The 12238-nt window shown below is 47.8% G+C and overlaps 6 protein-coding genes across 6 annotated transcripts; 4 read left to right on the forward strand and 2 right to left on the reverse strand.

Moving 5' to 3' along the window:
• Positions 1-586: 586 nt before the first annotated feature.
• ARB_05739 (uncharacterized protein) lies at positions 587-1510 on the forward strand (the record flags this gene model as incomplete). The annotated part of the gene is made up of 1 exon (XM_003016294.1): positions 587-1510. One exon carries the CDS (start codon positions 587-589, stop codon positions 1508-1510), a length of 924 nt encoding a protein of 307 aa, XP_003016340.1.
• Positions 1511-1776: 266 nt separating this feature from the next.
• On the reverse strand, positions 1777-2788 carry ARB_05740 (uncharacterized protein; the record flags this gene model as incomplete). Its single annotated transcript, XM_003016295.1, has 2 exons — positions 1777-2695; positions 2751-2788. 2 exons carry the CDS (start codon positions 2786-2788, stop codon positions 1777-1779), a joined length of 957 nt encoding a protein of 318 aa, XP_003016341.1.
• A 1076-nt stretch (positions 2789-3864) lies between these two features.
• Positions 3865-4303, forward strand: ARB_05741 (AP-2 adaptor complex subunit sigma, putative; the record flags this gene model as incomplete). Its single annotated transcript, XM_003016296.1, has 2 exons — positions 3865-3889; positions 3984-4303. 2 exons carry the CDS (start codon positions 3865-3867, stop codon positions 4301-4303), a joined length of 345 nt encoding a protein of 114 aa, XP_003016342.1.
• A 1259-nt stretch (positions 4304-5562) lies between these two features.
• Positions 5563-6495, forward strand: ARB_05742 (uncharacterized protein; the record flags this gene model as incomplete). Its single annotated transcript, XM_003016297.1, has 1 exon — positions 5563-6495. One exon carries the CDS (start codon positions 5563-5565, stop codon positions 6493-6495), a length of 933 nt encoding a protein of 310 aa, XP_003016343.1.
• A 774-nt stretch (positions 6496-7269) lies between these two features.
• ARB_05743 (uncharacterized protein) lies at positions 7270-9317 on the forward strand (the record flags this gene model as incomplete). Its single annotated transcript, XM_003016298.1, has 3 exons — positions 7270-7326; positions 7407-8050; positions 8153-9317. The coding sequence occupies 3 exons, from the start codon at positions 7270-7272 to the stop codon at positions 9315-9317; spliced, it is 1866 nt and encodes a 621-aa protein (XP_003016344.1).
• A 182-nt stretch (positions 9318-9499) lies between these two features.
• Positions 9500-11095, reverse strand: ARB_05744 (uncharacterized protein; the record flags this gene model as incomplete). Its single annotated transcript, XM_003016299.1, has 3 exons — positions 9500-10122; positions 10178-10553; positions 10610-11095. The coding sequence occupies 3 exons, from the start codon at positions 11093-11095 to the stop codon at positions 9500-9502; spliced, it is 1485 nt and encodes a 494-aa protein (XP_003016345.1).
• Positions 11096-12238: the final 1143 nt, after the last annotated feature.

A 12238-nucleotide genomic window follows, 5' to 3' on the forward strand; every position in this document is an offset into this window, starting at 1 on the left:
CGGTCAGAGCCATGATCTCCAGGCTTTCTGCCTCCTACCATGCTTCCATCCCTCACCGATGCCGGAGACGAGGAAATCAACTGCCAATCCTGGGGTATCTTTGGGATGACCGTGCGGCTGCCCTTATACACTTACAAACCATTCTCCAGCCATTAGAGCGGGACTGCAGCACCGTGTTCTAATCCCAGCTGAATCTCCTCTTGGAATACAGAAGATTTATCTCAACAACTCAACCCAAAACTTATCGGTTTTGACCCCTTCACAGTTGCTTGATCTTGTGTTATGTGACGATGATTTGACAAATTGATATTGAGGATTATCAGCGAATGAAATGCGTGAAGACTTGCTTACTAAGTAGTCGAAGGAGCGATATGGCGCTAAACCAGATTTAGATAGCGCCAAACTCTGTGGAGCAACTCCCGAAGACACGATCTCTAGATTAGGTAAGCTATCGAAGTAGAAAAATGTAAGCACACGAAGGAACCAACAAGAGGGATCCCGCAGAACAGTCAGGACTGCTTTGCCGAACAGTTAAGGACATACTCCTTAGATACATACTAACCAGCATATACGCATCAATAAAGACATGGCAGAGATCCAACTTCCTCCGCCGCTTCCACGGCCGTTTACCTACTGTGATCCCGCGATTGTACCTATCTTGCTTGCCCAAGGCGCAGAAGCCCGACTATATAAAACTCATTTTTTGCATCCTTCTATCCCTGCAGCATTAAAAGTGCGCCCATTGAAGCCATATCGTCACCCGATACTCGACCGCCGGTTAACTCGCCAGCGAATTTTACAGGAAGCGAGATGCATGGCCAAACTGGCTAGAGAAGGAGCCCCAGTACCTGGCATTTTGGCAGCGGACTGGGGGAACAGTCCCGAGCCTGACACTGAAAGTAAAGAAGGGAATAGTGCAAATAATGGTGGCTGGCTGCTTATGGAATGGATTGATGGGGATGTGGTCAGACAAGTCGTGGACAGCTGGGAGAGATGGATAAAGTCCAGTAGCGCGCTAGACGAGCGAGGAACGGCTGACACGGATATTAGCGTCTGTGCTGAGACTGTGAAGGAAAGTGAAAAGAAGATATGCACTCTTCTCCGAAAGATCGGAAGTGCCGTCGGGCTGCTGCATAAGACTGGAATCATACATGGCGATTTGACGACGAGCAACCTCATGTTACGGCCACCTGCTAGCAGTGTGTCAGCTGAGACGGCTCCTCGCGAAACAGATACCAACAATCTAGAACCAGGGAACAAATTGCCCTCCTTGGATGGAGAGATCGTTCTCATTGACTTTGGGCTTGCCAGCCAGAGCGTCCAGGACGAAGATAGAGCCGTGGATTTGTACGTTTTGGAGCGAGCGTTTGCCAGTTCCCACCCCAGAACTGAGGGGTTATTCCAAGAGGTCCTCGAGGGATATGGAGAGAGCTTCAAAGCCGCCAAATCGGTCTTGAAAAGACTAGAGGAAGTGCGGCTGAGAGGGCGAAAGAGGAGCATGATCGGATAAGTATTATCATTTACAGGGAACGTGAGTACAGCTCAGCGTTTACAGTTTCTAAACGAAATCTAAGCCCATGATATGCAACAGCAAAACTATCCACATACTGGTATCGTACACAGCGGGTATTCCGCAGAATTATTGTCTATATTTGTGCTGAAGTACTCGGAAACGCTCACGCTTACATCAAGGATAACCAGGAAAAAAAAAAAAAGAAAGAAAGAAATGATGACAGGGAAACATATCGAGAATAACCAGCCCATAAGATTTCTTGATCATGGCCCGACATCTGCAAGGGCAAAATATCCCTTGTTCTCAATTACACCTCTGTCTTTGACTACAGCGGTATACTTGATGACCCACTGGGGATCGACATCGCCCTTTATACCACCATCGTCGGTGCCAGCTGTGGCAGCAAGTATGCCGGCACCCTTTTCGGTGCGAGATAGCAGGTCTCTAGTTGTGCCTCGGGGAAGGATATCCGTGCAGTCATTGTGTGTAAGGAGCTCGATGTTCTCTTGTTTTGCATAAAGGATCAACGATTTCGGTACGACGCAGCAATCCTTGACGTTGATCTGGTCGACACTGGGCCGAATCTTTGTTTGTGCCAGGAGCTTCGCAAGGCGTGAACTGTCAAATTCAGCTATGCCGAGTTGAGCTATTATCCCTTGCTCATGCATGGCCTCCAAGGCCCGCCATGTCTTGACAATATTGTCTAGTTCTGACTCGTTCTCTTCGCCGTTCGACAGCTCTTCTTCACCCTCATCATCCGCATCAAATGTGACCTCTGGAAACGAGACGATCAACAAATCTATGCAGCTTATATGCAGCTCCTTGAGGACCAGATCGATTGATTCCCGCGCATGTTGACATCTCCGCTGCGCTGGTACTCCCGGAAGGTAAAAAAGCTTCACGGTGACATCGTACTGCGAACGATCTTCAGACAGGCCAGACATTGAAAAGTCTAGGGAGGGCACATATAGCGTGTCGCCATCTCTGGAAGTCCAGGTAGTATAGTCGCTATAGGAAAGCTTCTGGGGCGGCGAATGTGTCTCTTCGCAAGGCGAGTTGGTGTGTGAGGGTTCGATCTCTTGCGCGGAGACGAAGTTATATCGTAGCGAGTTCAGAAATTCCACATTGGACTTCTCTGTCGCCGGTCTTCTGAGGACAGACGGTCCACTGCTGACGATGTTTCTATCCGCAAGGGTCAGTACTGATTTTTGGGCGCATTACGGCTGTGCAGACTTACCCGGTAGAAAGTATCAACCTCATCTTTGCTGGGTGCATCACTGTCAGTCCTGCCTTTAGTGTGTTCTCCAACTACCAAAATCGCAAGGTGCACTCTTCTATATAAACAGCCAGCACCAGACAAACAACATCCCGGGCCGAAAGGAACTCGAACACCGTGGAAACAGAATCCTTCCCTTGCATTTGTAATGCGGGATGTTATTTTCCCCTTTGGTGGGGGGAGCCTCGGAAGTTTTACGGACGGCTTTTTGCAGGCTTAGTCAGGATATTTAACTATCGGCGAGACAGAATAGTTAGTAGATGGAAGACGCATAGCAGCCATAGGATGGTGAGGATGCGCCATGGAGTCAGGGTGAGGAGGATGGATATAGAGGCCCATTGACGGTGGTGTCTCAATTTTCGTCCTTACTATAATGTGCATGCAGTACATCTATGTGTAGGTACTACTCCGTACTCTGTCATGCAGCACAATACTCAGTTCTCTCAGGCCGTCAGCCGGCATCAACAACCAGATGCCATCTACTAGCGCTCCTCTCTCTTTTATCGACTAGAATAGTATGCAGAGCGGCCGTAATAGCCAATATCAAATACTCGCCTTTGCCGGCGCTTCTGATCGCGCGGCTCTTTGCGTCTTGGCGCCAAAGTGACCCTCCAAACATTTTTCATAGGCAAAGAAAATAACACAAAACTTGTCGACATTCTTCTCCTCCCCACGTCGAACGACCGCAGAAATAAAGCAACCTAATGGCGATCAAGTAAGTCTCACTGCCTGGCTAGCTGGCGATGGAATAGACTGACTGACTCTCATCTCCAGCTATTTAATTCTGCTCTCTCGTCAGGGCAAGGTGGTCAGTACACCAGCCACCCACGCTCGTCACCCACCTTGAAGCAAAACCTCCCTCCCGTCCCTTTTTCGTTCCCACAAGCAGCTCTCCCCCTTTGGACAGACAACAACCTCTTTCTCATACGGAGGATGTCCTTCATCTTGGATACTTTTTCTGACCGGATTGTGGTTCATGTAGCGTCTGGCAAAATGGTTTACGACGCTTTCGCCAAAGGATAAGGCGAAGATCATCAAAGATGTCACCCAGCTGGTCCTCTCACGACGGACGCGGATGTGCAATTTTCTTGAATACAAGGGTGAGTTTGGCCTTATACCTAGCTCATTTCTGTTGGAGCATACGCCTGTATGAAGTTGTTCATGTATGCGGCTAACAAAGCGCGGTCTCTCTAGATTCGAAAGTGGTGTACCGCCGATATGCCTCCCTCTTCTTCATCGCTGGCTGCTCGTCCACCGACAACGAGCTGATAACCCTAGAGATCGTCCACCGATATGTCGAGCAGATGGACAAGTATTATGGCAATGTCTGCGAGCTGGACATTATTTTCAACTTCCAAAAGGCCTACTTTATCCTCGACGAGCTCCTGCTGGCGGGAGAGATGCAGGAGAGTAGCAAGAAGAACGTGCTGCGGTGCATCAGTCAGCAGGACAGCCTAGAAGACATGGAGGTAAGCGGGAATTTTTCTAATTCTCCATTCCTGGGGGTTGAATGAGCACTCGAAGCAGCCGCCAAAGAGATTCTCGCTCCTCCTGTGCTTGCGTTGTTTTTGTTGCTAACCCCTTGCTCTTCCTTTCTGCTTTTCAGGTTGAACAGGATATCATCACGAAAATCATGTAGCGGCCGTCGGCACACCTTGATTCGTGTTCTCATTGTTTGCTTGTATCTTGTTTAGGGCAACAGTTTATACCCGGCGTTTCTCGGACAGTGTATATACGACATGACTAATTTGACTCTTTCATCAACAAACAGGACGAGGACGACAGAGTCAAGGCGATGAATTCCCTGGGACTCTGAGGCCTGCCGTCTCCTTACTTCTTCAGCATTGTCTCTACCTGGCCGCTTCCAGCGAACCCCTTCTCAGGCTAACCATCGTCATCATGCTGTCCACCCTCCAGCAGCTCCAGCATCACTGCATAACAGCCAGCACCTGCATCTGCACTATCGTCCATTCCTCGACATCCTCCCCTCTCTGCTCGTCGTCCCTTCGTCTCCCGGCCTTCCTTGCTGCCATAATCGCGTGAAACAATCGCTCGACGTCACTGGTCAGACGTCCTCACGTGACTGGGGCGTTGCTCCCATATTCCCAACTTCTGGGCTTCTTCTCGTCCTTCCCGGCGCGCTGCTCGCTCCCCTCTCTTCCTCTTCCTCTCCCTTCTCTCTGTCGCTTTTTGCGCTTCGCTCATCTTCACTGCCCAACCTATAGTCACTGCTACCCATTTACTTTTACTTTGTGTGTATCGCCGTTGCCATGACTCCCCTTTCTTGCTAGACGGCCTCGTCGTCTGGCGTAGTCGATCCGTATGCGTTGTCCTTGCAGCCAGCCTGGATAACTCGTACCGCTGTTTGACTTGCTTCAGCAAGAGCAACACTAAGAAGACGAAGAACCACCACGTCCGCTGAGGCGGTAACCTGCGTGACAGCAGTGCCTCAGTCAAGAGAGATCCCGACCCCAGAAACGCTTGTTTTGCTCGCTCCGTATCACCGCTATCGACACATCCTTGCGATAAGAGCTCCAACAACATATCGACACAACCACATACACTCAAGACACACGAATCTGGGAAATATAACACGCATATCCTATTGATCAATACCCGACACCATGAAGGTCTGGCACTGGACATCTGTCGTTCGACAGCGACACAGAACCCTCTTCTTCGGTAGCTTGCTGACACTCACGGCATCTAGTTCCTCCCTTTGAGCGAGTTTGACGATGTGACCAGGGCGCTGAACTTTGACACACCCGATTGTATGGTCGTGGGCGGCTGTGATCTTTACACAACGAAGGCCGCAAGTGGTGATAAGAAACTGTACAAGAACATCGAGACCTCTTTGGAAACGCAGTATGAATCGCTTTTACGGCTCTCCGCCTCGCTCTCACCACCAAATGCATCTTCCGCGGCCATGTCGCTCAATCTCTCGCGTTCTAGCCCGTTTGGACCCTTGAGTGAGCATTCCAGCCGCAGAACTTACGCTTATCTTATTGCTACACTTAACGCAAGTCACCCCGACTACGACTTTTCGCATGTCCTGCGACCTTCTGACTTCCGCCGAGAGAAGAACTTGCGGAGAGTCATGGATACTATTGATACTACCCTGTTTAACCTCCGCCCACAGTTGGCTCGCGATGTCACACCACCTACCCCAACCTCATCCTCTCCGCACATGTCGGCAACGACCCATTCATGGGGTCCTAGAATGTGGAGGATCATTGACAATCAAATGTCCCTCAAGGAGTGCAGTATATACTGCTATAGCCCGGACGAGGACCCATACGATGGCGAAGAGGGCACCATATGGAGCCTCAACTATTTCTTCTTCAACAAAGTCAGGAAGCGTGTTTGCTACATCTACTTGCGTGGCATCAGCGTTCTCAGTCAGTTACCAGCCGATGGAACAGCCACTCCAGTCCCAGGCAAGCGCAATGTCGAGGATGATGGCTACGTCTCCCATGATACGGGTGCCAGAAAGCGCGCCAAGTACTGGTTCGGTGATGGTGCAAACGATGAGATGGATGAATTCAGCGCCGACGAAGAAGAAAGACAGCCATCTCAGCCCGCCCGCCCAGTTGTGGACGAATATGACAACTATATTCTTAGTGATGATGATCTACGCTCGCAGTCTGGTAGTAAGCCTACCGTCCGTGCTCTGAGTGAAGAAATTGCCGACTCTATGGAAGTATAACTGCAACACCTCCTATTTCCAGAATTACCCAAGTTCAACCTTGATTGGAACTTTTTTTTACCCATTTGATATTCAGTGTTATTGATTGACTCCTTATTATCCTTCCGCAATAATGCATGCTCGTGACGATTTTTATATCAACGCCATTTGATGACTGAGTTGGTTATCTATGCACTGATCTCTGTCAAAGTACCCAGTGCTAAGGCAACTAGCCATCTGAGTGTCCGATTGAAGCTCAGCTTACTAGTCACGCTGGCACCGTTTTACTCCTCTCTGTTCTTCATCATGCCCTCTTTTTCGTAATCCTTTTAATGATGTGATTGTTCGATCGGTTGTTATATGTGATCGAGATTCTTTTTGGTTTGTCCTTTATCTTCATGTGTCTTTTGCTGGCTATTAGGCGTGGAGTTTATGGAATACCATGCCTTCGGCAAGTAGACATAACTAGCTGCTTATACTTGTTACTCAACACTGGCAACTATCAGAAATACCATGATGCCTTCTACATGCACTTTCGGGAGCCAAGCGTTGTTGGTGTTCGATCCGAAAACTTCCGAATGGATGAAACCGGAGCTGATTAATCAGAATCACGTGATCATTCCATGATGTGTTGCTCTCTAATTACGTAAGAATGCTTTAGCCAATCACTGGGTAGCATGTAGCATCATCCAACATCGCTTTGATAAGAACAAGGTAAACACCTTCAGAGCTTCAATATACCTTGCTGGTTTTAATAGTATCACTCCCAAACGGCATCACCTCCCTTCGGACATAATGGCGGACACGGAGGGCAAAGACCGTGCTGAGAAGCTTGCCGCTGCCAAGAAAAGGGTATGTTCATAGTTCTAATCCCAATGCGCATGTGCCAGCTCCATTGATATAGGACTGACCATCACTTGGTTTTAATTTAGGTAGCGCAAATGCAAAAGCAAAAGGGGAAGAAGGGGAAGAAAGGGGAATCCAGTAAACAAGCTGCTGCTTCAACGGAAGCAGGGGACAAAGGACCATCTCCAGACTCCAAACTGGAGGAACCAGATGCCGAAAAGCAAGCTGAGACGGAGACTCCAAAGGATGCTGAAAAAGATAATCCCGAAGAAGCAGTTACGGAAACACCAGTTTCTACCGAAGATCAAGTGGATGAATCTAATAACAAGGAAGACAAAGGCGGGGAATCTTTGCCCAAAACCAGATCCCATGGCCGCCAACCCTCGATATCCGTTCAATCTAAGCTCCGCTCTTCGTCCTTTCGCCAGGATTCGAAGGTTCCAGTGGTCAGCCCTGGCTCATCGGGCGTTAAATCCCCCACACTACCTCTGAGTCCTGATGGCAGTACAGCACCGGAAGTGTTTAGAAAACAAGCTATCAGGTTGGAAGAACTAGAGAAGGAAAACAAGAGGTTGGAAAAAGAAGTGGAAGTGACAAATGCAAAGTGGAAGAAGTCTGAGGAAGAGCTTGATGATTTGCGTGAATCGAGTGCTGAAACCGTTGAGTTGAAGGAGAAGCTTGCAAAGGCGGAGAAACAAGCAGAGGAAGTAGAAAATCTTGTTAGTAGCAAGTATATTCCTATTTTGTGGAGTGTCTGCTAACTTCGGTCATAGAAAGCGGAAATTAGTGCTTTGCAACGGCAGAACTCTCATTTGCATACCCGCACGCATAGACCATCAAACAGTGCCGCTGTATCAGGAAATCCAGATTCGCCATCTGAGTTGCAAAATCAACTAGACGCGAAGTCAACGACTATTGAAAACATGGAGATGGAGATATCCAACCTCAGAGCACAACTGAACTCACAATCTACCAGCTCCTCAGCCCACCAGGAACAAATCTCAGCTTTAGAAGAGAAGCTGTCACGCAGTGAAAGCGCACTAGAGAAGACACAGAGAGAGCTTGCCGATGCCAAACAGGCTGTAAGCAGAGCAGCAGAAAAGGCAGTTAAAGAAGGGGTGGACAAAACGTCCACTGAAACCCTCATTAAGAGCCTGGAACGCCAGATCAAGGAAACTGAGGAAGCTAAAGCTGAAGCCGATAAAAAGGCAGATCTACTTGAGAAGAAACTGCAAGCCTTAAGCAACCTCCATAAGGAGTCCGAAAGTCGACATCAAACCCGTATGAAGGAACGGGATAAATTCGAGAAAGATGTGGCTATGCTCACGAAAAAGATAACAACAACTGAAAACGAGAACCTAAGGCTTAAGGAAGAAAGAGACCGACTAAAGAAACGTGAGGTATCGGGAGTTGGGGCTGATGAAGGTCTAGATGAGCTAGAAGACGAGGAAAGACAGCGACTCGAACGGAAAGTTCGGGATCTGGAGGGAGAAATCTTTGATCTTCGACGAGGCATTTGGAAAGAACGCAAACGTGAACTCTCTTCTCAGCATGATGATGAAGGTCCCTCAGCAGATAGGAAATCCTTTTCAGGCACCTTTGATGATGTCGATCTCACAGGCGGTGCGCCAGGGGGTCACAGCTACGCTGGTCGTCGCAGCATCAGCCACAGGCCACAGCAACACTCATCCTTTGCAACAGTATTGCAAAGTGGCATTGCCGCGTTCACTGGTACTCAAGATCAAGATAGAAGTCATAAGAGCTTCGATTACGGTTCCCATGCAGATCCAAATGAGGAATTTTTAGATGACGATGCGTTTGATGAAGATGCATTTGCTCGTGCCCAAGAAGAGGAAGAAGCTAAAAAACGAGTGGAATGGGCCCGAGAGATAAAAGCAAAGCTGAAGAATTGGAAAGGATGGAGGCTAGATTTGGTTGAGTGTCGATATGGAGCGCAGGGGGCAGGAATAGGGTTAGGTGAAATTTTTGAAGCGTGATCGTTTTACGCATAACAACCGACGGACCCTAAATATACGTTTTGGGCTGATTTGTATGTTTTGGATCCATGGCTGGCCCAGTTGTTAACACTACTTGTTTACATATTCCAAAACTAGGCTTTCATCCCCAACTAACTAATGCACCGCCTATAAAATCCACATCGACTTCATTCCTCATATATCTATGACAGTGGCGGGACTACTTTCCCCTTCTTTGCAACCCAGAATTGAGCTTTGTAGGCATTCTTAGATAAAGATCGATCACTCAGGCCATAAGGCACTTCTTTGCTCCTGATTTTCCTCCCTTCAAGAGTAGTGGCACCACATTTTGAAGACGTATCAAGGAACTCAAATCCCAAGTGCTCACATACATCAACAATTTCATCTAAAGAAAGCTGCAAGAATGGAGCACTTCCATAAAGGAGCGGACCAAGATTAATCCAAGTGCCTCCCTCATTTAAGGAGTCTTGAATAGTCTCAAAGTAGGACATAAGATTTCTAGCAGTGTCGATGAAAAAGAGTGTTATCACGACGTCGTATTTTGTCTCGGCTGCCGGGAGGCCATGATGCATGGAGTTGAAGTCCCCTTCAATGTGGACGAGAGAACGGTCTAGCGAACCGTTCGCATGGTAAGGAATGGTGTCGGGGAATTGAACTGGTCGAAGGAGGTCTGCAGTGGAAGCCTGATGTGACCACCAGTCAATAAAGGGGAAAAATGTTTCTGAATTTAAGAGCTGCAAGGCCTCGACATAACGGTACGCTACGTTCATATATGAAGACCATTCGTTCGAAGTAACTTCAAATCCTAGAGTTGACTGTTAGAACAGAAAGCAGCCAGTTAATTAGTTGGTCGCAAATACCTTCCAGTTTCGAGACATCGTGTGCTAACCTCCCTAGTCCAGAGCCAGGAATCAGGACGCGAAGAGGTCTATCATCTGAACGGACAGTATAATTTTGCAGGGCTTCCAACACACAGGGGAAGGCCGCGTCCCTTTCGAACAGCCCTTCTGTAGACCAATCCCTCACGAAATGCTTCATGGCTTGAGATGTGCTGGTCTTGTCGGCCACAATGCCATTGGACTCAGCCTCTTGGATGAAGTGGTCCAGTTCAGCTCGTTCGACCTCATAAAAATCCAGGGCATGGGCTAAGATTGCCTGGGCGAGGGCATCGTTTTCGGCAAACAAGTCTTTAACCTTGTTCAACTTTGAGGTGTACCCTACAGTAGATTCAATGAACTATTGGAAATATATCGTTAGACAGTCAGTGTAAAAAGCGGCAGGACGAGACTTACTTTGCGGTGGCGCATGGGGGAGTTCAAATATAAAGTACTCCATCGATCAGCTTCGGCTAAATTTCTATCTTTGTACCGAGCAAAGCCATGCATGGCTGTCAACAGCCTATATCGTGGATGCGATGAGTCCCATTTTTTGTTGTTATCCCTCTTCATTCGATCTCTCAGGCGAGACTTCTCTTCCAATTGTCGAGTACTAATCGTTCCCGCCTTTAGTTTTTCTCTATTCACATTGGTAGCATTATAACCACTCGAGTGCTGGTAGTATGCCGGGAGCCCAGCTCGCAAGGGATGAAGGCGTAGATAGCTTGTTGGAATGTATTGCTTAAGGGAGGAAGTTAGAGCACTGATCCCTGCCAGCTTGTAAATTGCCGGCTTAACATTGCTTCGAAGAGTTGTGTTAGTGATGTCATCAAGAATCGAGACTAGAGCCAAGCCGATTACTATCGATAGGGCGAGAGAGATGAGAGCGTATGGCCGAGTCATTTCGATGGTGTATTCACTAAATATGTTTGGGTATAATGTCGAGAGCAAAAAGGACGATTAATGACTGCAAGAATCCGAATAACCTCTGACATTTCCATGGACTCATGTTTGAATTTTCAATGACGGAAGGATCCAAATGAGTTTGGGGTAGCTACGAGGGTTGCTGTGAACCCTGCGAGCAAATTTTTCTATTCAAGGCTATCGCATAAGTGACCGAGGTAGTTAGTTAACTGAGGAAGATAACTATGGAAAAACAAGATAAGATTAAGGGAAAAAAAAAAAATAGATAAAATTTGTGTCGGTGCTGTCATGCATCTCCACAGTCGGAGAGACCTAAGGGTCCTTTTTGACCCATCTTGAATATAGCTCCAGACACAAAATGAGGACCTTGTGATAACATATCAGTATAGAAGTATGTGGAAAATACAGAGCTGGCAACAGTGTAAAATCGAATAAAATCTCCCCATTGGATTTGATGGTAGGAGGCATTGCTGGGAGGAGCTTCCGAGAGTTTGACTGGCGGCTCGGTTATTAATAGTAGTCCTGGATATGAATAGCTTAAAAATTCTTTAAGGAGCTTTCAAGCCACAGAGATAAAGGAATGTTGAAATTTTGAGTGTATTTCTCTACTGACCAGTGCATTGAAGTGGCCCTGAGTACCTTGTAGTACGCCAAGGGAACATTTCCTTTATTTTTTCGCTTCGAGCTTATTCTCCCTGCTCCTCGGGCTTTAAGTACGAAGCGACATCGAATCAAGTCGAACCCATCATCATGAGGTGAGGAAATAAGAAAACTTGCTTGTGCAAAGCTTGGACTGCGGAGGTGCTGGTTGGTGGCAGAGAGATCGGGCCTAAAGGCCCCATGGCGCGGGATCGAAAGGTATTCTCCGAGCGAGAGGCCAGTAAAAGAAGGACCCGGGGGGCAATAAATTCGTATAGAATGCTCAACGTAGGCATTCTGGGACCGGAAGTCCAAATATAAAAAGGCGTCCAGGACCATCGTCGTTGAAGCATGCTCTATAGTCTCTTGTGCACTTGATTCGAACACGGACTACACACGATATCTGTCACCATGAAGACCGTTGGATATTTCCTTGTTGCCTTTTCTGCACTCAGTGTAGTCTTCGCCGAAGGCACACTCCCA

The sequence above is a fragment of the Trichophyton benhamiae genome (genome assembly GCF_000151125.1).
Source record: "Trichophyton benhamiae CBS 112371 chromosome Unknown contig01145.0, whole genome shotgun sequence".
Classification (NCBI taxonomy): Eukaryota; Fungi; Ascomycota; class Eurotiomycetes; order Onygenales; family Arthrodermataceae; genus Trichophyton; species Trichophyton benhamiae.